This window comes from Dermacentor andersoni, chromosome 2 (genome assembly GCF_023375885.2).
Source record: "Dermacentor andersoni chromosome 2, qqDerAnde1_hic_scaffold, whole genome shotgun sequence".
Taxonomy (NCBI): Eukaryota; Metazoa; Arthropoda; class Arachnida; order Ixodida; family Ixodidae; genus Dermacentor; species Dermacentor andersoni.
In genome coordinates this window covers 87,895,037-87,922,604 of record NC_092815.1, presented here as the reverse complement: position 1 = coordinate 87,922,604, position 27,568 = coordinate 87,895,037, and the positions used below count along the sequence as shown (strand labels likewise).

Genomic DNA, 27,568 nt, shown 5'->3' with positions numbered 1-27,568 from the left:
GGTTGTATAGCGGCGCGCGGGCGAGCTCCATTCTTGTCACCCGAGAATTCTCCCACGGACACGAACCCCTTGGGTGGGGCTGGAAAATTGCCAGGGTCGACGACGCTGCTCGTGCGCTTTGGACCGCGGGGATCGCATCACGCGGTTTTTCTGCTTGGCCTTCTCTTCGTGCTAAAGGTTCGAGCCTTGACGCCCGTTCGCAGAAGCCCCGAAACGACGCCACAAGCGACCCATCCTCCTCTCCCCGCGGTTGGCGCTCGTCAGCGGGCCCGAACTCTTGGTCGCAGTCCGGGAAATCCCTAAACTGTGTGTTGCCACCACGTTCCGCGAACCGTCACGCACATAGACGCGCGACAGACTTTAGCGGAGCGCTCCGCTCCACGCGTAAACAAGCCCAATTGCATGTTGCGCTCCGTATGACGCGTCTTCCCAGTTATCTATTGCGGCTAACGGAAGCGTCCCTTGTCAGAAGCCGCCTGTCTCCTCGGGCTCGGCAGTGAGCCACACTCGAGTGCGCGTCAGCGCGCGGGCGCACACTCCACAGCGAAGCTCAGAGGCTATCAGCTCAGTTTTGACAGCGCGAGGTCTGCGAATCGCCGGGCCTTTCCTCCTTGCTCGCTCTGCTTCTCGAGTGTCTTGAGAGATATATACGCAGGGCCGGAGTCAGTCGCACGAGCAGACAGGCCGCAAAGTACGGACGTCGCGACAGCCGCGATGGCTTCTTCTACGCAGCGCACTCCGTTCTTGGTCTTCGTTTTGGCCGCGTTCTGCGTGGTCTGCAATGGCCAAAGTAGATTGTACGCCCGGCTAGACAAAGTTGAGACGCTCATCACCGAAGTTCGAGACCAGTTACATATAGAGAACAACCTACGGACAACGCAGACGGTGAGCTTTCAAATGGCACTGGATAAGGTCCAGAAGCAACTGGAAGACGTATCTTCCAAGATCGGCCGTACAGCGAGTAGCGGTGGCGGTGGCGGTGAAGGTTCTGTGGAGTTCAACAGCCGCCTGAGAAGCCTCGAGTCGGCCTTTAACAACCTTCAAGGGGACGTAGGAGGCAAGGTGGACACGAGCATAGCAAAGCTGACCGAGGTCGAGACGAGAACGGCACGCATGAAGGACGACATGGACAGCAAGCTGAAGAAGGTCATGAACGGGATAAACACAATTTACGACATGAACAAAGAGCTCAAGAACACCATGACCTCTGCTTCTCGCGCCGTCACGGAGCCAGAGTCGGCGCGAAGAGAAGGTTCTCGCCGCGGTGGAGGCTCGGCCGACACGTCACTGTCCTTCCTGGTGGACACTATCGACGACACCCAGAGGAAGATGCACGAGCAGCTGGACGTGCTGAAGAACCTGATGGGCAGGAAGCTGGAAGGGCTGGAAGTGCTCACGAACAGCCTCATTGAACAGAACGACGCCCTGCTGAACGAACTGGAGGCGTTCAAGGAGCAATGTCCGGGTACTGCCATCAACGCGCGCTCGTTGGACTCTCCGCCTGTTACTCCACGGCCTCCGAGGAATGGAACCGGAAGCTCAGACGTTGCGAACAGGATGCTGTTGGAGATTAAAGTGAGTCAACTGGAGATGAAGAACGACTTCAGCAAGATGATGCGGGAAGTCGAGAACAGCCTCACCGACATCAAGGAGTGCCGTGTTCCCGGAGGCCCCACTCCCGGAAAGACGTTCGAAGCCAGGTCTCCCAAAGGAGTCGGCGACGGAGATGACTTGACTGCCTCGGAAAGCATCACGACGTCACGTCGAGCCCCAGTTTCCAGCGTGCAGTCCGTGGGTGAAAAATGCGTCTCGGCGTCGCACGTGATGAGCCCTCGAAACTGCGCAGATCTACGCACTGGTGGCGCGACGTGCGATGGCGTATACATCGTGTACACGCAGGGAGTCAGAGCTGTCAGGGTCTACTGCGACATGGCCACCGATGGCGGAGGATGGACGGTGAGAACACTCTTTCATTGTTAACAATGAAGCGAAACATAGTCATACCTAGAACCGAATCTAATAACAAGTGTAGACATATCCTCGTGCACTAAATGTGTCCAATTCGCATATTGTCAAACCAGTCAACTCCACTATAAGTAAACGACGTACGACAACGTTTATGAAACTTTGTTGCTTTACTTTTGCATGAAGTGGGTTTGCAACTCTCAATGTGCTTCTGCTCGTCCTTTTTGCTCATCCCTTCTGCTCTACCATCCTTTGGGCGAAACTCTTCGCATAAGAAGAAAGAAAGCCAAGTGCAGAATTGTCGACAGTTAATTAGTCAGTTCATGTCACTCATACGACTTGCTTTGAGTTTTGTGAGTCGCACGATATATATACTCAGAGCTACTAAGTTTCCCAACGCAAGCGTGCATGCTAACTCTCTACATTTCCACACAATGTACTATACTCGTCAATGGAATACGTTTACTGCGATTTCGAACAGGCAGACTAAATTAACTTTATCCGGGTGTACACTCGAAAATCGTGTTCTACATTGCAACACCAGTGACTCTCGCATAATGTAGTTGCCAGCAGGTACTTAAATTTTAAGTACACGTTGAGTATCCCAGGGGGTCAAAATTAGTCTGTCGCCCTGCTCTATGAGGCACCTTAAAATCACATCGCGGTTTAGGCACGCAATACCCCAGAATTTTCTTGGAGTTGCCAGCACTTCGTTGTCTTTAGGGGTAAGCAAAGCTTTTAGTTTGGCTGTTTGCCGCGTCCACCACTGACATTTAAAAGTGACCTAGGCTTGCACCTACCGTGAGCAGTAGTCCACCGTGTGTAGAATTCAGATTTAGTGAGCAACCTTTTCCTTTGATGTTAAAACGCCATGTCATCCCTTCGCACGGACAAAAGCGTGCACCCGAAAATTGAACAAAACAATTTGCACAAAAGGATTAACTGAAGTTATTTTTGCAAGACATTATTGCTACTCCCGCTACTACAGTGACTACGCGATAATAAGCGCCCTTTTTAAGTTGTTTGTGTTATTATTTTTTGTTGGCACAACAAAAAAATTTCTGCGTCTCTCACGTGCGTTCAAAATTAAGACGCATTCAAGTTAAACCGCTGAATAAGGTAATGCCACCTTAAGAAGGACAGAACCTTTCAACGAATCATCTATGTTGCACATGACACTTTCGCGGACTTAGTATGTGGAGAAATAACGATGCAAGTGCAGCTTCATTTCCTTTGCCTAATTATTGAATTGCTGCCATATCGTTAACGTTGCTTCGCTTCGTTGTTCATGTTAAAATTCTTTTGCATGCTACGAAATGACGTCATTGTCTGTTTAAAAGCTGCAATAGACATTCCTTTCTGACAGTTTGCTTTTTGAGTGTTCATTGGAGAACAACTTTTTTTAAAGCATAATATGCGCCGCATAGCCTCTCTCATCAGTGCACACATTTTTCGCACGCGTCAGCCAAAAGAACGCGGAAATTATCGTTCTCTTTCTTTTCGTTCTGCGTGCGAGAGTAACTTTAATGATTTACGCGTAATGGAATGCGGGCGCACGCACGCACACTTTTACCCGCTGCGGCGGCTTAGCGGCTATGGTGTTGTGTTGCTAACCACGAGGTCGCGGGATCAAATCCCTACTGCGGCGGTCGCATTTCGATGGGGGCGAAATGCAAATACATCCGTGTCACGTGCATTGGGGGCACGTCAAAAGTATTCCGGAGTTGCCACTACGGCGTGCCTGATAATCAAATCGTGGTTTTGGTCCGCAAAACCTCATAATTCATTCATTCATTCATTCATTCATTCATTCATTCACTCACACACTTTTTCGAGGAAACCTTGTTTACCATTATCTTCTGTAATATGTATCTTACAGTATACGCATCAATCATGTGCTCTTATACGTCACTCGAAACCGTGCGACAAGTTCAGGGTTCTGCTGTCATTTAAGTGACAATACCAAACGAATTTTTCAAACGGAAGAGACGATCGATCGATCGTTCACATTACTAGACGGAGTAGAACACAACCGGAAACTAAGCAGAACCGGGGAAATCATTGCGCAGCTTTGGTATACACGTAGCAGAGGTGTATTGTATTTTATGCCACAAGATACTCGAATACGTATATCATAAGAAGCCAACAAACACTGATACCAAGGACAACATAGCGGTAATTACCTGTGCTTAATAAATAAAATATTTATTTCATTTATTAAGCACAAGTAATTACCCCTATGTTGTCCTTGGTGTCAGTGTTTGTTGGCTTCTTATGAATTTATTTCATTTATTAAGCACAAGTAATTACCCCTATGTTGTCCTTGGTGTCAGTGTTTGTTGGCTTCTTGTGATTTATTTCATTTATTAAGCACAAGTAATTGCCCATATGTTGTCCTTGGTGTCAGTGTTTGTTGGCTTCTTATGATTTATTTCATTTATTAAGCACAAGTAATTACCCCTATGTTGTCCTTGGTGTCAGTGTTTGTTGGCTTCTTATGATATGACTAATAAAAATCGGGCCCCTCGGTTAATCCCCTTTTCTTCTCGAATGCGTATAGTGTCAGACCCTATATTAGGAACGCAACGACGAACATGGCTTCACTCGAAAGAATGGAGTTCCTCTGGAAACTTGTTTGGTGTTGTACTTTAAATCCATGTTCGTTCATTGGCAGCATAATACTTCTGTCCAATCGTCGGAAATTTGTATTGGTTAGAGAGCAGCGCCACATTGAGTGATATATTCTTGGCTGGCATAGATGAGGATGTCCAGCGCAATTTGCGGAGGAAGCATGTACGAATACCGCGGCGGTCCAAGTATATGCATGCCGCAGGTCACGGCGCATGTCGTGGTCGTGCGTGGTAAAGCGTTCAGCCAGTCCACACGGGCGTTATCTTCTCATCCGCAGGTGCTGATGCGCCGGGGCAACTTCACCCAGTGGCCGCTGACCTTCGAGACGGACTGGAACAGCTACAAGCACGGCTTCGGCGACATCGAGCGCGAGTTCTGGCTGGGCAACGACCTGATGCACATGCTGTCCACCGAGCACGACATGATGCTGCGCGTCACGCTCGAGTCGTTCGAAGGCGAGACCATCGACCTCGACTACGAGGCGTTCGTCGTCGGCTCCGAAAACGACCACTACCGGCTGCGCGTCGGCTCGTACGTCGGCGCGCACCCGCGCGTCGGCAACTCCCTGCGCCGCCACAGCGAGCAGCTCTTCAGCACCCACGACCGGGACGCCGCGCGCCGCGTCAACAACTGTGCGCGCACGCACAAGACCGGCTGGTGGTTCCACAGCTGCTACAGCGTGCTGCTCACCGGCGAGTACGCGAGCGACCGCAGCGCGCCCACCACCAAGGGCATCCGCTGGCCCGCCTGGAAGACAGTGCCCCTCAAGGCGGTCGAGATGAAGATCCGCCCCAAGAACTTCATCCCGCAGTGAGCGCGAGGACGCTTATACTGCTTACGTCACGTTCTTACGCGGACGCCAACGGTATACCGACACAGGGAAGAGACACCGACGAGTGTGTTCCTGCAGGGGCGCCTTTTGAAGACGCGCTCTGTGAGAGCTGCATTTGCGGCTCGGATAATTTCACATAATGCGACTGGAAGACTGAACCACGTCCAAATAACGTGGCGATGTAGTGGAAGGTATAGCAGCAGTCCGGCAAACCAAGAGCGTTATCATGCGAACGGACGCGTGTCTGCTCCTCATATCAGTAAGTTCACGTATGCCCTTATAGTTGACGGAGCATTTTCTGCTAGGATTGTATAGCAAAGTCTAGATCGCAGTTTTCAAAGCATGCTTAGGGACGGCCGCTCCAGTGCCATATTATTGTAAAACAGAGCATTGTCCTTTTTTCCCCTTGCGACTGGATAAATACAGTATACTTGGTTGAATCTGCAGATCTTTTTGTTCGTACGTCCTCTTTTCGTGCCATTGGTTGGCAAACCTTCGATATGTATCCAGCATTAGGATCGGCTGAAAAGTAATCTTACGAACAATTTCATCGTAAGAAGTTTTTGTAAGTATCAACCTTGGAATGGAGTATGTATATAGAGACAATGTCGCCAGATTGAGCAACCTTCGGGGCCCACGCGACCTGCAGGTTCTCACGTTCAGGTTCTCCTGACTTACGAAGACGTTTTCGCAAACATGAATGGTCAGAGTTGAGAAAGCGATTACAAACCGTTCTTTTACGCGAACGAATAGTTTTGTAAATCCAATCCTCCGCCTCCTAAGGAAGATGTCGACGTTTCTGTTACCTGCTTCTCGAAAGGAATGCGGGTCGTTTGAGGAGGGAATGCGTGTCTACTCTGCGTATCCCTCACCCCGTTCACTATCCCTAAAGCTGTAAAGACGCGCGAAGGTCACGCCCCATTCAATGCTCAGTAGCAGGCATTAGCAAAATCTCTGAAGCTTTACAAATTGGCACCTGTGTTTGGTTGGCCATCCGACCGTTCAACCTGCAATATAGCTCTATTGCGTAAAAGGAGATGGTCATCCAACCAGTCGTCAAACGAACCAGCGTTCTCTTACACGATTCGAATGTAAACTTTTCCGTTTCATAAGACTGGCCGTGGGTGAGGTCTTCGCTGTATGGTCGGAAAAACATGACGCCACATCACGACGTCAGTTACAAACTACATGTGGGCCTTGCCAATTGTGAAATTTTATACTTTGTGAGCCTGAATCGGAAAGTTATTCCGCGAGTCGGGTAGTCCAATACGGCTACCAGCAGCTTGCTAGCCTTTGGAACTCCCGAATTCACAAAAGTACCAAATCTCGCGGACTGGACACCGGGGTTTGTATGCGAAAGAAGAATTTGAATCCTTCGGGAAGGGAGTAACGTTTAATTGCCAAAAAGGGTACTGCGGTAGGACGCTATAACTAGCGTAGAAATTATAAGAAATCGGGAACGTACGAATAACTGAAATACCGTCCGAAACATGGCAAATCTCAGAATAAGAACGATGGCTTTTCAGAGCGTCTAGAAAATGGGCGTGCACAGCCATTGTATGTTACGTCTGTGAGTGCGCTACAGTTTGCGTTTGCATTGTGCCAGATTATTGTGTTGTTAAGCGTGTATTTGCTGTGAATGGATATTAGCTTTTTTTTTTCTTTTTTTTGACATGTAATGGTGAGTGTGTACTAGTGTTTGCCCTTGTGTCATGATATTACCATGTATAAGGTTGAACTTGTCAGCCGGAACTATGGCAGAAACTAGCTGGGCAGGAGAAAACAAGAAGCCATTCTGAAAATGTACTCAATGTCGTGGTCCCAGCAGGATAGCACAATAGTTCAAGACCTCACAAGTGATGCATGCAGGCGCTGTTTTTACTCGGTTTTGCATCTTTAGGTGCTCATCATGAGATCCACACGTGCGTGATTCCTGTGTGGATTGTTTGTACGAGATGACTTTCTCTTCATCTAAATACCTTGTTCCCTCTGGTCTCGTCATGCGACTGGCTCATTGGCGTCATCTCACAGCAAAGTACGCATACATCTCGATTATAAGGGGCTACAAGTTGCGTGTTTAAGTTAATCTAGATGTCGATTATCCGCCTTTCTCGCTCGCTCTAAGGTACAATAAGAAAGCTGTTATAATTAGCAGCGCAGTTCTTAATTTGCGTTTCTTCGGTTTGGCCTCCTAAAAGAATAAAAGCTCTATCAAATAAAACAGTAACTGAAAGTCGTTTGACTTCAACAGTTCGAACTGTATTAATAGGTGATATGAGATGGATATAGAATATGGAAGACGAGAAAACTTACCGCGAAAAAAAAAAAAACGAGAAGAACAATAACAACAACGTCCGGCTGGCTGCTTTACACCAGAGGGAGGAGAGAATAGAGAGATTTCATTTTTCAAAGTGGTGATTCGCATGAGGAAGGCTTAGCAGCACTTCTTTAAGATCTCTTGCAGGAAATGATATGTATAATCAAATTGATTTCTGCGCAATTTGCGCTTCACTTTGAAACAGCAGAGCTCCGACTTGCCTGAGCGATGGCTGGGACTTACATGTATGCAGTGTAAAAAGAGCAGCTGTTATTGCTGTTGAAATGATTATTTCGCGTAGGTTCAAGAGACAAAGCCAGTCATAGAACGAGCTATGCCGAAGTTCCACGATTGCGCACGACCTAATATGGCGAAATTTTCTTGATTTTCGACTATTAATAGCTGCACGTCTTGTTGGTATACTCCCCCCTCCCCCCGTGTAGGGTAGTAAACTGGACTCAGTCTGGTTGACCTCCCTGCCATTCCTTCCTCCCTTTATGCTCTCTCTCTCTCTCTAGTACACCCGATTCATTTATCTTCATTGGTAGACATTTTCGTGTATAATTTAAATACGGTACACAAATTATGAAACAGTTCGTTCGAGTGTCTGTTCGTAATGACAATCACACATTTACAAAATAACAAATACTGCGTTGACATTGTTGCTAAGAGTGCTATTGTATATGTGCTGGCAGCTGCTTGCTTGTGAAAGCAAAGCTAATTTTGTTTATTGATACGTGGCGCTTAGTGCTGTGATTGAATCTTTTTTAAATCCACGTATTTGTGTGCATGTGTACGCGCGTGTGTGTGTCAGTTCAAGGTCGCGTATTCTTTACGAGGAAAACGTATCTGCGTGTTTACCGTGGCCATTGATAAACTTTACACGGGGATGCGTTATATTAGAAAAATAAATAGCTCTGAAACATTCGGGTATGCTTTACTGATGTGTAAATAGACCAGAAGTGCGAAATAAAGAGACAATGAAGCTAGTCGTCAAGTGCTTGATTATTCTACGTCTGATGACCCAGGTTGTCAAGACCTCAGTATAAGGTCGCTCTGGGGCTGAGTGTTGCTCTCTCGGATTTTATACAAGTTCACGAATTGGCGCCTTTGGTAGTTGTCCGTCACCTAATATCCCCTACCAGAAGGTTGTTGGTGCCTAATGGTATACGAGTTGACTCAAAGTTCCAAACCAATTATGCAGTCAAGTTTAGATTTAACAAAACCCGCATTTGAGAAAAGTTTGATTTCACGAAGGTTTTAGATTCCCCCAGCGCATACTTATAGAGCTTAATGCATTGAAAACCTCGAAGCAACAAAGTGGTGTCGACGTCTTGCCCGATTTAACGAAGTGTCGGAGGGGTTGGGGGGCTCCTTTTGTGGGATTATCCCGATGAATAGTTATCTCTTGATGTTCTGAGTATCACGCATCAAAGTTTGGTATGGCGCCGTTTTGTTTCGTGACGTGCCCGCGGGCAGTGATGAAGAACATGTGGTCGTACTGTATGTTATGCTGTGTATACGCGCCCATACACAGTCCTCCACCAACCATCACACCTGCATTCGAAGGGGCCTGGGTTCGAGCAGCATTCATCATGCCTCGGCGGTGAACTGAATTACCGGACGTGCTGCTACACCATCCTTTCAAGGAACATCGAAGGGAAACGCTAACTCACTCTGAAGTAGCAAATTATTTTTCGAGAACACTATTTTAATTGATTTCGCGATAAAAGATTGATTATAAAAAGAAAATGAAACGAAGGTAGAGTGCGCTTTTCGAATTTCGCGCCGGAAGCCCAGCGCCGGTACGTGAGGGTGACGTCAGGGATTTCATTGTAATTTTCTTGTGTATTTGGGCCTCGTTGGCACAGTAAAGGTCACGACCTACTGTATAAAGGGCGACCTGCGCATCCCGTGGTCGCCTACGGGAGCGCGCGGCCGAAGAAATACCACGTGATCATTGAGTAGGGACCAAGCGCGCCGGTAGATGCCGCCAAAGCTCACCCCCACAGCAACGCCCGAAACGCTCCGGCCCTGCCTTCAGGAATACGGCGATGACGGTAAAAATTCGCAGAGGAGCTGCAGTAAACTCAGCATTTCACATTATAGACAGGGTGCGGCTAGAAAAAGGCGCGGCGACACATGCGAGAGGCACTCGACCCCAGATATTTGGTATCTTCGCTGTGCAGTGCAATGAAATCTGAAACTACTTTGAAGGCTTGGCCGCCGAAATTTCGAGCCGTCGCTCGAAATGCACATTAAAAGCACGTTTCAAAGCTAAGTGCAGCATAGTAACTTACCTTCGCCTTGCCGAGAATGGAATGGAATGGAAAACTTTATTGGTTCTTTAAGATATTAGCGAGTTGAGGACGAAGTCTTCATTCTTGAAAACTTTAGGTCCCCTTCAGCCTTGGGTGGGCCCCTAGTCCAGGGCACCACTGAGTCGGGCCACCTCGCTTGCGTGTGCTATGAGGGCCCTTTGGACCCCTAGCTCGCAGCTGGTGAGCCGGCTCTCCCATTGCTCCGCACTTGGTGTTGTATGTTTGTGGAATGTCTTGTTTCTCTCGCATTCCCATGTGATGTGATATAGTGTTGGCCTTGCTCCGCACCACGGGCATACGGCGCAATATTGTGTGGGGAACATCCTGCTTAGTATGTAAAGATTTGGAAAGGAACCCGTCTGCAGTCTACGCCATCCTGCGGCTTCCTCCTTCGTCAACGCTTTGTGTGGTGGGGGGTATTGGAATCTTCGCCCCCTATATAGGTTTAGCAGCTCTGAATAACTGTCCCCGCAAGTAATCTGAGGCTCTCCCGGGGGGACTGAGGTACCCGCTCGGATGGTGAAGCCTCGAGCTAAGCTGTCCGCCCCTCCATTGCCCTGAATCCCTGCGTGGCTTGGTATCCAGATTATGTTGTGTGTAGGTTGTCCTTCATAGAGTGGTGCTCTACTAAGGATCTTGAGTGCCGTGCTGCTTATTCTACCCCTGATATAGTTTCGGCACGCCTCTTGTGAGTCTGTTAGGATGTTGAGGGATTTTCCTATCCTGTATCCTTCATCTGCTGCCAGTGCAACAGCTATTTCCTCTGCTTCGGTTATGTCTGATACCGCTACCGTGAGACTCGTAATTAGTTTGCTTTGATTATTAACTACTACCGCTACTGCGTGTTTCCTGTGTCCTTTTGGATAGAGGGAAGCATCTGTGTTGTCTCTCTGCCCCATCGTTCTTTCGTAGAATTCTGCCCTAGCCTGTCGCCTGCTGGTATGGAGATTGAGGTCCATATTGCGGGGGACAGGTTGTACACGTAGTTTCTTCCTTAGCAGGTCCGGTATTATTGCCCTACTACTTTGCGGTTTTTCTATTTCCCAACCCAACTTTGCCAGGAGCGCCCTTCCTGTTGTTGTGTTACTGAGCCTTCGCGCTTGTGCCTTGAGCTGGCATTCTTTTAGTTCTTCAAACATGTTGCTGATTCCCAGTTGCATCAGCTTGTCATTGGATGTGTTTCTTGGGAGATGAAGGGCTGTTTTGTGTGCCTTCCGAAGGATTGCTTCGGCTTGTTCTCTTTCGGCTATGATGGTTACATGGTACGGCAGGGAGTATGTGACCCGGCTGACCACCAGGCTGTTGACCAGCCTTGCCGAGAGATGTTTTTCAACCATCTGTTCCTAACGTCGGTCACGGGGAACTCGTGAAAGGAAATTCCTCGTGCTGTTCGGCCGCTTGACTTGCACAACGGCACGCAGCAGTAAACCATCGTATGTGAAGCCGCAAACTCGAAAGCCCGCGCCCACGGGGCTGAGAATCACAGTGTCACTGAAATAGAATATGGTAATCAAGAACACAGATCACCAAGCGCTCAGCTAATCGACTGTTTCGCGCACGTACGTTTGGATCCCTCCGTGCTGTCGCTGAAAATGCTTGCTGCCAAAGCGTGCGGCCGGCCACAAGGTGGGGGTGAGCACTAGCGCCACTATTCGCGGCGGCGGTTTGGAAAACTAAAAAAAACCACACAAGCAAAAGCAAATCGGCGGCGCAGGCGAAGCGCCGCACGCGCAGGTCGCCCTTTATACAGTAGGTCGTGGTAAAGGTTCACGAAACTTGCCAAGTGCAGTTTTTATATCCTTTAGAATACAATTTAGGCAATGTTTACCGATAACAATTTAGACTGGGCCCTATCAGGCACCGTCACAATCTATGACATCACGTCGAGCTACGACGGAAAATTGAAGGTGGCGTCCTCACTCGTTTCTTGTTTTTGCAGCTTCTGGCTTACTAAGCCTCGCTTGAAGCGAGGGTGTTTTGTGATGAAAAAGAATAACTCTGCCCTGGTTTCGAAAAATAAATGTGCCGATTTTGTTTAAGTTTTCTGAGTCTGTCTTCACTTACACAAATGTAAGTCTTCACTGAGTGTGTCTTCTACGTCTTGATTTTTGTTTCGTTCACTTTCTATGCTAAGGCGATTCAATGCTTGTGTCCATTTATATTTATGAGTGATTTTTTTCTACTCTTTAGTGATTCTATCCTAATTTGGGACATTTTGTTTTATTTAAAAGAGGGATGCCTTTAGGCAGAATTAGAAAAAAAGCATGGATCGTCCTGTAAGGCTGTGTAGTGACAGTCAACTTGACTGCACGCGCTGAAGTCAGCGTGCTGGTCACAGCGGAGGTCAGATCGCCTGAGAAAAGGCGATCTGACCTCATGAAAAGGTGTGCCTGGCAAAGTCCACAACAGGTGGTACATATATGGGCGTTTTATGCCAAAGTCCAGTTCCTGCACATGACAGTTGCATGCTGCCATAGGTTTCATTTCCGTTTCCATTCGCTTTTGGAAAAGATTGTCCGGAAGCGAATCGCTTTTAACATTTGTACGTTACCTCCCGCCATATAGTCATAATATTCTCACAGTTCCGCAAACGAGCGCCACTGTCACTTAACACTACTACAAATTATGTATCCTTAACATGTGCCTCAAGTTTACGTGGCAGCTCCTTCGAGCGGCAATATATCCTTGGAACTTGAAGCAGTGCCACCCCAGCTTTGCGCTCAATGAGGGCGCTTTTAGTTTTTTCTCCGCGACACCGGCCTGAATCGGACGCTTACCGTGCATGCTTTGTGCTTGTTACGTGTGCATGTTGTGTACTGCCCTTTCGTGCTTCACCAATCTAATCTGCAGTAGCAGGCTAAGCATATGGCCTACGCGTGGAGGCAAACCTCTCCAGCACTCATCAAGTAATGTCTCTTATCTCTCCGTTTCAGCGTCACGTCACATTTATCGGTTACCGTTGCGGGGCTCCATGCTCGCTGTGTGTCCCTCATACTTTACATCCGGTGAGTCAAAAGTGCGTCACACAAATTGCACGAGGCGCTTCGCGGGTCGACGCGTGGCTCGCAACCGGCTGTAGCTGGTCAAGCCGCGATGCCCTCGCGACCAAAATTCCTCAAGCATGTTCTGGTTGCACGAACAATACTGCGTCGCCCTTTCGCCGAACTAGAGAAATACACGCTTTGCGAACTCGGACATCGGTCGTTCTCGGAAATTATGCAACCGGTTCCTAACGAAGGAGAAGGAATGCGATAGAAGGATCCGAAAACGCAGCCAGTAACGCGGAAATCTGTTTGCCGAGCAAGGGTGCGCATGCTTCGTGATGTTTGTCATAAGTACAGTGCGATGAGGGCAGATGTAACGGTGCCCACGGCTCCGAAAGCAATAGAGATAGTACCACATCATGTCTAGCTATTTTATTCACCCTTACAACCGACGTCTAGGTCGATAAAATCGCTTAAAATAATGGTGAAATGAAATGAGTCCTGTTAGGATCGACAAAGTACCAGGTAGTGAGCTCTTAAGGAAACAGCTTTATTAGTTCAAGGAAGGAGAGGAGGAGAAAATTAAGGAAGAAAGCAGGGATGTTAACCAGAAGAGTGTTACGCTGGGGAACCAGAAAATAATAATAGAAATATTAGAGCAAGAGAGAAAGCTGACGTACACCATTTCGGTGGATGACATTTTTTTTTCGTAAATTGATTTTTTTCTATGCAAATTTGCCTCCACTGTGCTTGCTCTGAAGGTAAACGAATATTTGCGCCCTCATCCACTTTCCAGCGCGCAGGAATGAAGAGATTTGCATGCTAATAAAGTCAGCTGTTTCCACGAGGCACACTTTCTTTCTATTTTTCTTGTCCCTTGGAACTCGGGATTTACGTGAATGCCTTAATTAATGCGCGCAAGTTACTCTGTCCTCGCATTGGTCTCTTCATTACCATATGCAACACAAATTCTGGAGTAGAATATGGCTCAGCACATTGCGATATAAAACCCAAGACAGGGCGCATTCACAGTATCTTTGTAAGAAGAGTGCTAAAGGAGATATGGTTTTCAGTAGTGCACTGCTTGCTGGACTTCTATACGGACACTTAACTATCGTCACTGGTGAGCAGGACCTTTGATTATTGTTTTACATGTGCGACTTTCTACAAACTTCTTTTTTCTTTGCTTCTGAGGAAAGCAATATGGAAAACATTCGTTCTAAATTTAAACCAAAACAAGTCGACAAGACTAATCTGGCTTTTTAAAATTTACTAATTAGCAACGTCAGTAACCTGAAGGCTCGAAATGGCTTGAAGAAATTTTTTCTTGGTGTGCATGTCTTTAAACAAGTAAAATATTCGTTCTGTTTCGTTTGTGCGTATACTTTACGGCTGCAACTATACTGGTGCGGCTAACTATACTTGGGCGGGAATCATGCTGCATATTTTATTAGAAGGCAAGCTACACAGAGAGTAACTTAAACTGCATGCTTTGTGGAAAGCACACAATTATGTTAGATAGCAACGCAGAACCGACCATTGCTTCAAGTGTGCATTTCAGGTAAATAAAATGACATAATTAACCACGAAAGTGAAGCAGGGTGCTGGTTTAGGCTAGTTGATTGGACATAATTAGGCTAAAAGCTCGAACGTAAAACTCGGACACCAGAGAAGCGAGGTGTTTGTCCCTTGTCTTCTGTGGTGTCCAAGTTTTGCATATGTTACGTCAGTCTAATTATTACCACGAAAATGAGTTCCCATCGCTCCATGGAGGCAGCACAACTACTTGTGTTTGTCACTTTTTTAGTCTGGAAAAAGTCTTCCGTTACCATGTTACGTCTTAATTAGGGTTTACAACCACATGAAGCCAACAGGCAATGACGCTACAAAAGGCATATATAGGGTAAAGTAACTGTTCTTTCTTTAATAAAGCGCAGAAATAATTAGAAAAGAGTAAATGAAAGTGGATGAAAAGACAAGGACAGTTTGCAACGGGTATGAGCCGAAACAACCTTTCCCGCATTATGAGTGCGATGCTTTATGTCATGTAGGGCTACCGAGGCGTTCGTCCTCCTGCGTAATTTATTGGGTAGGTGCGTATGTGCAGCTCAGGTTTACAGTACACCTTCAGGGGAGCCCAGTTTTCGCGACTGTTCACTGCTTTTATACACTTATACACGATAGGCAACACAATCACCTCCCCTTTGATGTCATTGACAGCCTCAAGGGTACCAGGCTAGTACTCCCGATATTATTGAGATATCCAATCATTCGATGTTGGCTTTGAAGCAGCTGACGCTGCTACTGTTGCGGAAAATATACGAAGACGGCATGAATATGTATTTTGATCATTCGACCGCGCCTACCAGCTCAGCAGCCGCTGTTGTCATTACAACGAAATAGAGAAATTCACAAAGCTTTTCGTTCGCAAGTGATGTTGGCCATTGGCCGGTCGCCTCTCTAATGGTATGTCCAGCATCACGATTGGCTGGAATTCTCTCTTACAAACAAATCTAGCATAAGAGATTTTATTGTATACGGGCCAGGGCGCTACAAAATTTAAGGTGTCACGTATAACGACATTCACGGTGACAGAACTCGCCGCTATCCTCCTTGCCTCTGTCAACCACGTCGCAGATCAACCAGCACAGAAATGGGTCGTGCTTTGCGATTCAAAGACTGCTCTGCAGAACCCCGAATCTGTCTTACATCACAGTATATACAAGCAGATGGTACCCGACTTATGGGAAAAGCATTAACACGCTCATGGAAAAGGTCACGATATCATCTTTCAGTGGCTTCCAGATCATTGTGGCAGTGTCGATAACTACTTCGCTGACAAGGCTGCCCGGTCTGTCCACGAAGGCACCAAGAAGCCTTCAATTCATTTGGTGACGATGGCGTCGAGCAACGACGCAAGCTTTCTATAGAGTTCCCCAAGCACTTCTAAGTGCCGGCTGCATACTCTGTTCGTTCGTGGTGCACCCATACGTTACTTTAAGCCTGTGGCTGCGAGTGGCGTTTACGAACGATTATATTCTTACCACATTGGAATGCCAATAGACCAGCGTGCGTCGCTTGTGGATCTAAAGAAACCACGGAACACCTGTTGTGCGCTTTCCCTCAATACAACGTACTGTACGTCTTTCTAGCTACAGATCCCCGGTAAATCCGCTTGCCAGATCATTTTCTGAAACAAAAAGGCTTGAACCAAGGTTACATACGCCGTTGGTACAAAAAGGTATTCGCGCGCTACGGCAGTTTTGAAGTGCACTGATCTCAATGACTGTTCACAGGCCACGTGTGCTTCCTCGCGCATGCACGCAGGGCTCACGCTATTCTTTTTTTTTTTTTGCTCTTTCTGCTCCTTTTTTTAATCTCGTGTAGAGTAGCAAACTAGACGCATGTCTGATTGACCTCTCCACTTTTCCTCCCCTTGCTTTCTCATTCTCTCTGTGTCCGGGAAGGTCGAGTTGCATCCATTGTGGCGAACGTGGAACACACTTTGAAGCGCAGGCGTCACGTCGTGTATGAACTTAGAATCATGCAACTGGCCAATAAACCTTCGTGGATTACCTCGTGTCATCACGGCTGTACATGAACAGGGCAGTCTAGTGCTTCTTCGTATAGTTCCTACACAAATCAGTGCATTGACTGCAATCAATATTACTGACTGAAGTAACCAACCCGCCATTGTGACTTATTTTGCAGTTCCATGTTCGAACGCAATGCCGATTTGTAACCTCACGCAAAAAGAAGTAAAAAGTAAAAAGAAAAGCTCGCTTTTTTTGTTTGGTGACGCTTCCAGCCCAGTCCAATATAATCTGCCTCAGCTCGGAAAGCTTCACCGCGGTGTTCGCCAGCATTCTCGACGCATATCGGCCGATCCTGGAAAAAGACGACCCGCTCTTCATAGGAGACGGAGATCCCCTGGGCATCATTGACCTACGCCGTGGAAGGGTGCACGGGCTGAACGGGACCTACTTCAGGGACGCTTTGACGGCAAGGTATACATGTTCCGTGTTTCGTGGAATCTTTTGCATGCACATGGTGGGATTCAAAAGGGAACGAAACGAGGTTTTGAGATGCGAGTGGCTCTCTCTAACCGATGATGAGAAATTCCTGCAGTTCCGGGAGTGCACCGGCCCGTGGCCCTGCACGCGAGCTCATAACGCTTCTTGAGCTCCACTGGCAGCATGAGAATGCAGCTGGCTCACACCCCCATGTCCCGTTCACTGCCGAGTTCTCAGCTCGAGTGGATTTACTACAGCGGCTGTATATACTCGCTAGTCCTATATCTACAAGTATTTTATGCAAGTATTTTATGGAAAGAAGGAAGGGAGAAATTGTTCGAGCCGTTTAAACAGAAATATAGAGAGCATGTTGTTGTACGGTTGTTCTTGAAAAGCACGCAGTTAAAAGCGAAATGAGCTTCTTTTCACTTACCTCACGCTCGTTCAATCTTTAACTGAGTAATTTTCAAGAAAGAACCATAAAGAAAATAAAACAGGCGATATGATGTTCGCGTAGTTCTCAGGTTGTACTCGGAACGCCTGAAATGACGGCATATTTTCACTAAAGTACACGTATTCAGTTTAATTTCCGAGTAATGGATGAAGGGCCGAGAAAGTGCGAATTTAGGAGCGACTCACACGACTTTATAGACATGTGGTGGGCTACACCACACGGAGAAGAAAGTAGTGACGCGAAACTTGGAGCTAGTACGAATGACGTGGTTGCCGGAGTCCTCGTCTTTGTCGGGTACTATACGGCGGAAGATCCAAGTGAAAGGGTTATCTGTATGAGGAGCCAACTGAAAGGACCTTCTGCGCGAATTTTTCGAAAGCGAAGCGCGCCACCAGTAGAACAAGCGAGTGTACGGATTCGTGGTGCATGAGCAAGTAGTGTGTCTGCTGCTCTATATGCATTTGCATATATATGGCAATGCATCTTTCTGCATTTGCAAGTTGTATAATTGCACCATCGTGTCGGCACTCAGGTAACAGATGCCCGCGTGAGAGGTTACAGCAATTCATGGTACTTAAAATTTTAAGAAAATAGGGCGACATCCTGGCGACCACACTCAGTCCGCGCTAGACATGTCTGCTCTGGTTGACACCTGTAAACCTGATAGATGATACCGCACATGGCCGTTATCCAATGCTCAGTTCACCAATCTGGTCCTTGTTACTTCTACAGCGAAGCTGTTAAGGGCTACTTTCCCCACTATCGTGTCCGCATGTAGAAAAAAATCCCGAAGATAGTGCAATGCCGGGCCGACCTACGGCGGTGGTGAAGCAGGCATTAGCGCTTCCCATACGTAGGCCGATCTCGAAAATGACCCGTGGCGGAGGTGCAGTTCGCCATTAAGGGGCCCACATACACAGCTTCGCTGGCCATCCTTCTTCACGGAGTGGAAGGGCACCGAGTTCTTTCTTTTCTAATTTGCCGTCGCAAGAACAACTTTTGCCAAGACTTCTTTTGCTCCATTTGTACAGATGCAACGAATCGCACATGGACCTGTTCTTCCCCCTCAGAGTGGAGAAACCTGGCATCGTCTATGACGTGAGGCAGGCGATGCGCGAGCTGCCGCTGAGGGGTGAGCTCCACATCGACATGGACTTAATCGATTTCGACATTGGGCTTCTGGCCGCGAAGAAGAAGGGACAAAGTCGACCTCTGGTGACGCATCTGGACATTCACAGACTGGACGGCTTCGGCATCACCTTCCACCGTATGGGCCTGCTCGGCGCGATTCTCAACTTGGTCGTCGAGACGGCTCACAGTGTTTATGGCCAGCCTCTCGAAGATTTCTTCGAGATTTTGCTATGGAGGGCGTTGCAGAGATACGCTGATAACAATCCACTCCCCATATAATGTGCACGTCATCTTTCCACCTGTTTATTCTGTTGTCTGGCATATAGTAGCCAGCTGGAATCTGCGGTTGTTAAGTTTCCTGTATTGTCTTCGATTTGTTCACTGCATTATTTCCTACGGTCAGGACAACCCTAAATAAAGGCGCCGTAACAAAACCCTAAAGCTCCTTATCAAAGAGCCAACCGCATATGTTTGACCCACGTCGTCATATATGACGTCCTCCTGTGAACGTGCCTTGAAAACTTGCAATACGTTCGCGCGTTCTGGCATCGCAACAACTAGGTTAATAAGAATGGGTTTAACACAGTACGCACGCAAACATATAAAAAATAAGCATTTTCGTATATTTTCATCACAGTAGACGCATTCACTTTTATTTCGAAGTAGAGACGAGGTAGCCAGAAAGTGCGAATTTGGGGGCAATTGGCACGACTTTTTGTAGACATGTGGTGCGCTACGACGTGCCCGAAGGAAATTGCAGAATAGAACTTCCAGCTAGCACAAATGAAGCTGCTGCCTGAGCACACCCCTTTGCCATCGAGTACCGTGCGCAGTATAATACAAGGGCACAGAGTACCGTGAGCCAACTTGAGTAGATGCAGGTTTGGTTGGAAAAGACAATCTGCAGGAAAAAGACCGAAAGATGAGCCAATGGGCGTCAGCACACTATGGCTTTTAGAGTGAATCATGCAAACAGGTAGTCGTCTTGCATTATTCACAAGAAATGCGGCACCGTGGAGGATACGAATGAAGGCATATTAGCATTCAAATAGAGACCGTAAGTGCTGTAAATCGGCTTTGTTTGCCAAGTTTTTGTTGTTGCTGTTTGCAACAAAATCTGCATTCTAAAACTGCGATTCTTGCACGTAATAAATCTCCTACCTCGACTGCAGGAGACGGTGCATACCGCACATACACCGACATTTTCTGTTGATGCGCGCTCTTATGTTGATTGCTTTTCAAGCGTCGTTATTCAGGCATACAAACAGGAGCGCGTCTTTCGGGCGGAGTGGCTCCGAGTACCGGCGTAATCACCAGAGTGGTGCAGTGTTCGCTGCACCATCATGTACCACCCTCGGTGTTGAGCTGCAGTCGGAAGTGCCGCCGATATCGAATGAACATATTTGATTCCTGCAGGCACTTTCTCCACGGCAGCGGCTTTGTTTGTCTCGTGTCCAGTGAAGGAGTGTGTCCCACACCAACAAGATTGCTCAGAAAGGCAGGGGTGCGGTCTCGAGAAACTGTTGCATGACGCGCATCATGAGCACCCTGAAGAACTCCATGAGCGGCATGGGCATAAGCTGGTACACCAGGGTCAGGCCGGTGGTCAGCACCGACGACACGGGTCCCATTCCGGTGATCTCCATCTGCAACAGGTGGGAACGTAACGCACTCAATATGGACATTCGCCCTAGCGCCATCGACTGGCTCGTTAAGCACAACACTGCGAAATCGCCAGCTAGATATCATCCAGGAAGGAGTAGGCCAGCCAATGGTCCCTTTATTACATGGAGCGGGGTTTTATAGCATAAGCAATCGCGCGCTGATGCATGGTTGTCGCACCATCAGGACGTGGCCGCACAGCCTGGGGGAAGGAAACGAGGAGAAGTTTGTTGACAGGAGGCGAATCCAGACTACGAGTCTTTCGTACAATTGCTTTACCCCTGCGTCTCCTTCGATGTAATTTAAGTAAGAGAGAGAGAGAGAGAGAGAGAGAGAAAGAAAGAAAGAAAGAAAGAAAGATAAAAGAAAGAAAGAAAGAAACTATAGGCAAGTCGCCGGGAGCATGACCATTTAGGAACGCAGCGCGCGACAGAAGGAAGAAACATCGCGAACGGCGAGTCTGAACCGAACAAAATCTGGCGTCTGCGAGCCATTCAGCGCATATGATGCAAGTGACGGGGATTTTCAGTGGCTTTTCTTCTTTCCTTCAATGCGATGCTTTCGTGTTAGCGCCGTTTTTCTTCGGAGGCGGGACTTGAAGGGAAATGCGACTTATTGTCGTGCGTCGCATGGGGCCGGTATGGATGGAAACCTCAATTCTCAAAGTATGTTCGTGCAAGGAAGAATGTGTAAAGAGAGGTCTGATGCTGCAAATTTCACCTTGCATAGCCGCCTTCCCGACACCTAAAACGCGGTGAGAGTTATTGCCGCGTAGTGCGGAAATGTAATGCTAGAATTTTTGTAAGGCGTTTGCATTTTATATACTTAAAAGGTCGGTCGTGCCTACTGGCTGGTACAGACAAGGTACCACTCAAATCACTGCTGAATGGCTAAGCATAATTTTTGGGCTTCGGAATCTTATATGCCTTGTTTTGTGTAATAACCGTTGATTAACGGCAGGTAGGCTACATCAGAGCCAGTTATCAGATCGAATTTGCATGGTCGTATTATTCCGGTTATGTGCTTGCGCACGACTAAAAGTGCTACATTTTTATCATCCTTCTTTCCGGGTGGCTAAAGTTCACACAGGGTATAAAAACACAAGGACGAACAAAAGCTTTGGACCACACAATGTTTTAATGCGAAATTTAAAGCGGAAAACACAGTACGCACATAAACAAGTATGCAGAATATACTTAAGTTTCTACGCTCCTGAATGTGCCTGAACATCCGCTAATATACCTAATACTCCACGTTACTTCACTGAGCTGTAATATACAAAAAGGAAAGTGCAACATACCGGCTTACAAAAGAAGCTACAATATCTGCGTTAGATGCTAATCTTAGTACTGGCGCGAAATGAGAAGGAACTTAGCGTGGTACTAAACGATTCATGTGCGTTGCACCACCGCAGCAGGAAGACGGTCGCTGTGCAGAACGACACTAACGGCAACAGGCTCGTGTCTCTGTTCGTATATAGGATGGAAGTTTGGGATAGTTGGTACGACATTGGGAACGGTAAATCTGTACCAAAGACATGCATGGAAGTATGACGCAATTTCTTCTCAGAAGGTCGTTAGTCAGTGTCTTCCTTTCGTCTACGCCTTTCGCGCTACAGGCTTTATCATTCCTAATCTCTCCGCTAGGTACTCTTCGATGAAGGCAGTTTTCGTCAAGGTGCCCAGCGTGGCGTACCTTGAATCCTTGCGTGGACCAGAAGTTCACGTCTGCTATGTATGGTTTGAGATCTCCGCTGCGGTCCTTTGGCAACCGGAGGACCACGTTGGCCCCGAAGAGCTCGAAGCGCGCCTTCAGCTCGCCCGAGAGAAGGCCACCGGGCAGCTCGTAGTCGAACACGATGTCCGGGTTGCGAATGCCCACGGGGAATGTGATCGAGATCCAATTCGGGTCCGAGATGCAGTCCACGTTAATTTCACCGTTGAAGAACGCCGTGTGCACCTGCGTTCGTTGACATTTGAACAATTTTTTCTCCACCGTCAGCATATCGAATGAAGAGAGTAACAATAGGGCGTCACGGCAATGCGTAACTCCTTTTCGATGATCATTTACAGCTAGCAGCGTAAGAATGTATATCACTCAGTGATTTCAAATCTTGGTAGGCTTAGTTGTAAATCTGCGATGATTAACGGAAGTGGTGCGCTTGCAAGAACGGCCATTCGCGTGGCTCGCCGTTATCGGATTGCGGCCACAGAGGCGGCCACATGTTCGCGCCGGCAAGCACGACCTGCCCGTCTCCCCTCTGAAATGTCTCGCGACCGGTGCCGCTCGCATCTGCGCTCCTGCCATCGCCACGTAAAATAAGCATACGCGTATACCATTGCCCTTTTCTTCCGCCGAGGATTAGTCCAGCAGCTTTGCGACTCTATTCTCGAAGCTGAAAAATCCGTTAGCGGCGACTTCATAAATGTCGTCGCCTTAATGCAAAAGTGACCACCATTTGCGACTAACTTCGTCGCATGAAATCTGCGACTCGCCAGCGTGAATGCCGCCTTAATTCTGACAACTCCACCGTGGCGACCGTCATAGCTTGCAGAACAGGGACGGAATTCACAAAGCTTCTTATTCGTAAGAGCAGTTCATCGTTGGCCGGCTGCTTTCGATAGCAATATGTCCAACACCATGATTACGAAGGACCTGCTTTTACGAACAGTTATAACGCAAAACTATTTTGCAAATACGGCACCTGGATCCGCATTCACAAAAATCTCTTACGCTAGAACTGTTCATAAGAGAACATTTCAGGCACTCCTGATTCTGGATATATTATTAGCGAAGGTGACAGGTCAATGAAAAAGCCCACTTCCGAGAGAAAAGCTTTGTGAATTCGGCTTCGGAATGTTTAAACTGCACCGTCACTACAATTATTATTACTGGACGCTGTGATCGCCATCCACTTTCACCACGCCACGCTATTCTAAGGGGCTGCACCAGGATATTTCTTTTTTGATGGGTAAAACGGGATTATTCGTTTTCATTGGGGGTACACTAGGGCACACTATCGCTTGGCACTGCACTACATCCTTTAAGCACACTTAGATCCTTGGTGGCCTGATGACGATACCATGCAGGGGCGGGTCCGAGCCCGATTGGTGTGCTGTTACTTATCCGCGGAAGTGCGCTTCTCCTCAAGTATATCCATATTGCGGAGAAACCAGCTTTGAGGAACGCTTTCCGCTGTGGGAGCTTTGCATGCACGCATGGTCAGCTTTCTGAGAGCAACGCCGAAACCACACGCTCGCGCGTAACATAAATGAGCTACTTTGTTCGCCGTCAGAGCAGTACCTATAGGCCTAGTGGCGTGGTTTCGGTCGCATTTCTGGCGCACCGAGAATATGTGACCCACAGTAGTTCTGGTCCATGAGCACTCCGTTTGCTCAACTCTATCTTTCTTGTGTATTGGTGCTCTCGCAACCCACACTCGTGCGACGCCAAGAACGTGTATTATAAATAATAATCGGTTCAGAAGTTACGGTAAACGCTGCGCGATGGCTTTGTATTAATACTCCTGTATAAGACACTCAAGGCGGCAGCTTTCCTTCGCTTCCTTTAAGGTAACGAATACAACGAAGCTAACACTTGTCACGTTCTATAGGTTCGACTCCCCAAGGTACCGTTAACAGTCCAAATACTCCAGCTCTTGCCTGCGAGCGAACGGCCTGAATAGCTGCGCGAGATATATTGTACACATAAGGTTAAACCATAGTCCTTCTCTTACACAAAAGCTCATCCCGTCATACCATGCTGCATCTGCCAACTTGGTGTAGAGTCACGTTTTTAATAATTGGCTTTTCGATTAGTTATAAATTAGCTTACATTAAAAACTGAATTAAGTTCTTTGACCAACTTGTTTAAGTGGCGCCATTCGCTCACTACGTAATTAGCCTAGTCTTATAGCCTGGCAGGAGCAGTCTTTGTTCCCTATGTCTTCATCTAAGATTCTTTTCTAACAGTGACCTTTTGAGGCATTTAACAGGCTCCAAGAAACTCTGCTATGTCCACTGGGCACCGTTGTGGAGGTTCCGTGAGCACGCACGGTAAAGTGAGACATAAGAGCTCGCAAACACTGCCGAACGTCTTACTTTACCATACTGTATGCTTTTGGAACTGCCATACACTGCGAACGTTTGTTTGTCTCGTTTTTTCCGTCCGCGTTAGTTGTCACGAAAGAAAAAAAAAAACGCAGTACATGAGTAAGTTTTCACTGTTAGAAGTGTCTCGAAACGCGCGCTTCAACTCTAGTTTTGCTCACGTTCACTCCCCTGCCGTTCTTGAGGACGATGACGCCCAGGTTCTGCGTACCGCCGATGTAGATCGGCTCGTTCTCCTTGATCCTATCGCGGTTCCTCTCCAGGAGCGTGCTGACCAGTGTGGTGACCACGGCGTTGCCCAGACACAGCAGTTTGGTCTGACGACGTTGCCTACAGAGATGGACGGCATCCTCCTCCTCTCCCGTGCGCTGCCCCGGTGTCTGCACCACACGAGCCCCACTCGAAACGACCGCGTTAGCGCAGACGTCTCGCTGATCACCGTCGACACAGATGTGACGTCCAGTCGGCGCGCCCTGGATGACGGTGGCTCCGGCGATCGCAAACAGCGCCAAGTGAAGGAGCCTGGCGCTGAATGCGCAGGTTTTCTTCCTGTCGGGTATATGACATGACTGATGTGGACTGAAGAGGTAGATCATTTGCTGCCTTTTCTTTTCCTTTCTTTATAGGAATGCACTAGGATTTATTTGCAGTGATTAAAGACTGTTTTTATTACAGCCACGGAAACGAGGTCCGTCTACCTCAATAGCTAAGTATTATTATATCAGAGCTCAAGATGTCAAACTCGATTATCTGACATTCGCAGCCTGCGTAGCGCTTCCAATATTTTAGCCTCCTCTTGGATCCCGTCTCCCCGCGTACGCACACACGCTACTACCAAAGTTACCTACTCTCGAATACGCCATTCTGCAACGAGAATAGCATAGGTACTCGCACGTTGTTGCTTGTGGCACATTGCTTTTTGAGAGTTCTAGACCATTGGAATACCCCTCTATAGGGTTGCATTAAAATGAAGCCAACAAAGTCGGGGCGAGTTGGCGTGTATGTATAGCTGGTCGAGTCGGTTTAGGCCAGCCCGACTTCTGACTCGACTCGCTCGCGTCGAGCTCATGGAAACGAAACATATGCACGCTTTGGCCGAGGATGCGAGCTCGTCTTCCATAGCCGCTAAACTTGAAATTATTTTTATGCTGCCACTACCACGCGGAGTGTCACGTAGAGATAGGACTCCAGAGGGAGCAATAAAAGGATAGCAGAATTCATTATAGGAGCACGGGCGAAATTCGCAGTTAAACTTCTAGTCGAAAATTGCTGGTCAGTCGGCCAATATAAGGTCCCTTCTTCGTAAGAAGGCGTCTTATATTGTATAAGAAGTATAAGAAGGTACTGATCGCGCACAGATGATGACTACGACCGAGGAAACTGCAAACGGACACACCAACTTACTTCGACGCTGTCATGCCATTAGTTCTTGGGAAATATGCCATCCTCGGAAGACCCAGTACGGAGGCGACAAAACCTCGGCGGTGATTAGAATATCCTGATATGGACGTTCGGCCAGGTTAGTTGTGTTCCACGTGGGTCGAAAAAATAAAACGACGGCATTAAAAAAAAACCACGTGAACATAAGAAATCGAAATGAAAAGGCGCATTCCGGGAAAACATGAAAGCAGTTAAAGGAGGCGGAATCAATTGACCTACAGAGCGCTTTAAGCGCCGATAGTTGACTCAGGTGAGGCGGCGTATTTGATATTTAATATGTAAAAATATTGAATATAAATGAGAAGCGCGACCTTGTCCGCGTGAACCAATATGAGTCGACCGCAAAACAGAGACTATACATCCGTCCCACCTGAACAAATCCAACGAGCTACAGGAAGCTTTCGATTCTTTTACCCAGATGTCGAAATTCCAGCAAGGCTCTGTGCCTTTTATCTCGCGCGCACTTTCAGCTTTTTTGGTATGTTGGTATATTAGTACAATTTGGTATTTGCACACAAGTGGGGAGCAATTTAGAATTAAAGAAGAGCGTACGATTTGACAACACTGAAGAATTTTCCATCTTCGTTGCTCTCTGCACTTTCTTTCGCCACCAAAATTTTGCAAAAGCTCTGTTATTATAAAAGCAGAGATTAACATCCCGTGGGCGAACCGTCGTATATGGGGCCACAACGTGAACTTTATGTCGCCTAAGATAGCCCAAATTACGAATGTCAGGGGAAATCATGCACATCGCACGCTCTGTGGGAATCCGTGTGAGCGCAGCTTTCGCGTCTATCCACTGCGTGGCCGACAGTGCGCCTGTGAATCGTGCCTTCCCCTGCGCGCTGTTTCATTTACGCGAAGCCCGCGGAATCTGCACACTATACGCGATGAGATCGTCGTCGCCGCAGTTTTAGAAGGAACGAAACTTCCAAATTCTAGTTTTTACTTGTGTTTCTGTTGTAACTTCTTGACCTGATAGTGGGGTTTCAGCGTTGTTCGTAGGGGCGGCTACATGTAGGAGCACGGGAGAGTTATAACCAGTGGGGTAGCCGTGGTTGACGGAGAGCGCGCAAGATGGGCTAATTGAGGTGGGACTTCCGCCACAGGATTCGCGGAAACAGTGCCGTTGCTTTGAAGTCGACCCATCGCCTCTTGACCGCACACCTGCGGAACATTCCGTCAATGGGCCAGTTGCCCCAACGAGCATGAAAGTGTTTTCCTTCTGGGTATGTGCCCCGCGATTTGGCGAGACAAGGCACCCACTGCACAGCAAGTATTTATGGCAATAACCTAAAAAAATTGGAACTCCGGAGTGTGTCACCCTGGAGCCACGTTGCGGGCACATTGCGCGCGCTCCAGTGCGATTGGACGAACTATGGGCCGAGGGTAAGGTCGGGAAGGCTTTTTAAGCATGCGCATGGCCATAGGAAGGGGGACTCGGTGGAGATTTGGCTAAGATTGAAAAAAAAAACACATTAAAAATAAATTCTGAGGTTCTACGTGCCGAAACTACGGTATGATCACGATGCATGCCGTAGTGGGGCACTCCGGAAATTTCGACCACCTGGCGATCTTTAACTTTTACAGTAATGGTAATAACTAATACGGTAGTGGTAAAGTGCTACAGTGGTCTAAGATATATCAACGCACCAATTAAGCGTGAATTAGGTGTGTCCTTGGTGTCTCTTTCTAAACTTGTGCATGAG

The 27,568-nt window shown here is 47.6% G+C and overlaps 3 protein-coding genes across 3 annotated transcripts; 2 read left to right on the top strand and 1 right to left on the bottom strand.

Moving 5' to 3' along the window:
* The first annotated feature begins 506 nt into the window (after positions 1–506).
* On the top strand, positions 507–8,734 carry LOC126541670 (uncharacterized). The gene is made up of 2 exons (XM_050188537.3): positions 507–1,956; positions 4,874–8,734. The coding sequence occupies exons 1-2, from the start codon at positions 715–717 to the stop codon at positions 5,408–5,410; spliced, it is 1,779 nt and encodes a 592-aa protein (XP_050044494.1). The 5' UTR covers positions 507–714; the 3' UTR covers positions 5,411–8,734.
* Positions 8,735–13,384: 4,650 nt separating this feature from the next.
* On the top strand, positions 13,385–19,179 carry LOC126541673 (uncharacterized). Its single transcript, XM_050188541.3, has 3 exons — positions 13,385–14,173; positions 16,859–17,057; positions 18,549–19,179. Exons 1-3 carry the CDS (start codon positions 14,008–14,010, stop codon positions 18,925–18,927), a joined length of 744 nt encoding a protein of 247 aa, XP_050044498.1. The 5' UTR covers positions 13,385–14,007; the 3' UTR covers positions 18,928–19,179.
* An 84-nt stretch (positions 19,180–19,263) lies between these two features.
* LOC126541672 (uncharacterized) lies at positions 19,264–27,519 on the bottom strand. Its single transcript, XM_050188539.3, has 3 exons — positions 24,581–27,519; positions 22,006–22,269; positions 19,264–20,294 (listed from the first exon to the last, which is right to left on the bottom strand). Exons 1-3 carry the CDS (start codon positions 25,013–25,015, stop codon positions 20,139–20,141), a joined length of 855 nt encoding a protein of 284 aa, XP_050044496.1. The 5' UTR covers positions 25,016–27,519; the 3' UTR covers positions 19,264–20,138.
* Between the last annotated feature and the right edge of the window lie 49 nt (positions 27,520–27,568).

What these genes read in the sequence shown, in the direction of transcription:
- LOC126541670 (XM_050188537.3), top strand. Translation starts at nt 715, where the DNA reads ATGGCTTCTTCTACGCAGCGCACTCCGTTCTTGGTCTTCGTTTTGGCC. An exon ending in CCGATGGCGGAGGATGGACG is followed by an intron (nt 1,957 to 4,873) that starts GTGAGAACACTC and finishes TCTCATCCGCAG; the next exon opens with GTGCTGATGCGCCGGGGCAA.
- LOC126541673 (XM_050188541.3), top strand. Translation starts at nt 14,008, where the DNA reads ATGCAACACAAATTCTGGAGTAGAATATGGCTCAGCACATTGCGATAT. An exon ending in ACACTTAACTATCGTCACTG is followed by an intron (nt 14,174 to 16,858) that starts GTGAGCAGGACC and finishes TGACGCTTCCAG; the next exon opens with CCCAGTCCAATATAATCTGC. An exon ending in AGGGACGCTTTGACGGCAAG is followed by an intron (nt 17,058 to 18,548) that starts GTATACATGTTC and finishes CCATTTGTACAG; the next exon opens with ATGCAACGAATCGCACATGG.
- LOC126541672 (XM_050188539.3), bottom strand. Translation starts at nt 25,015, where the DNA reads ATGATCTACCTCTTCAGTCCACATCAGTCATGTCATATACCCGACAGG. An exon ending in AGAACGGCAGGGGAGTGAAC is followed by an intron (nt 22,270 to 24,580) that starts GTGAGCAAAACT and finishes CAACGAACGCAG; the next exon opens with GTGCACACGGCGTTCTTCAA. An exon ending in GGTCCACGCAAGGATTCAAG is followed by an intron (nt 20,295 to 22,005) that starts GTACGCCACGCT and finishes CACCTGTTGCAG; the next exon opens with ATGGAGATCACCGGAATGGG.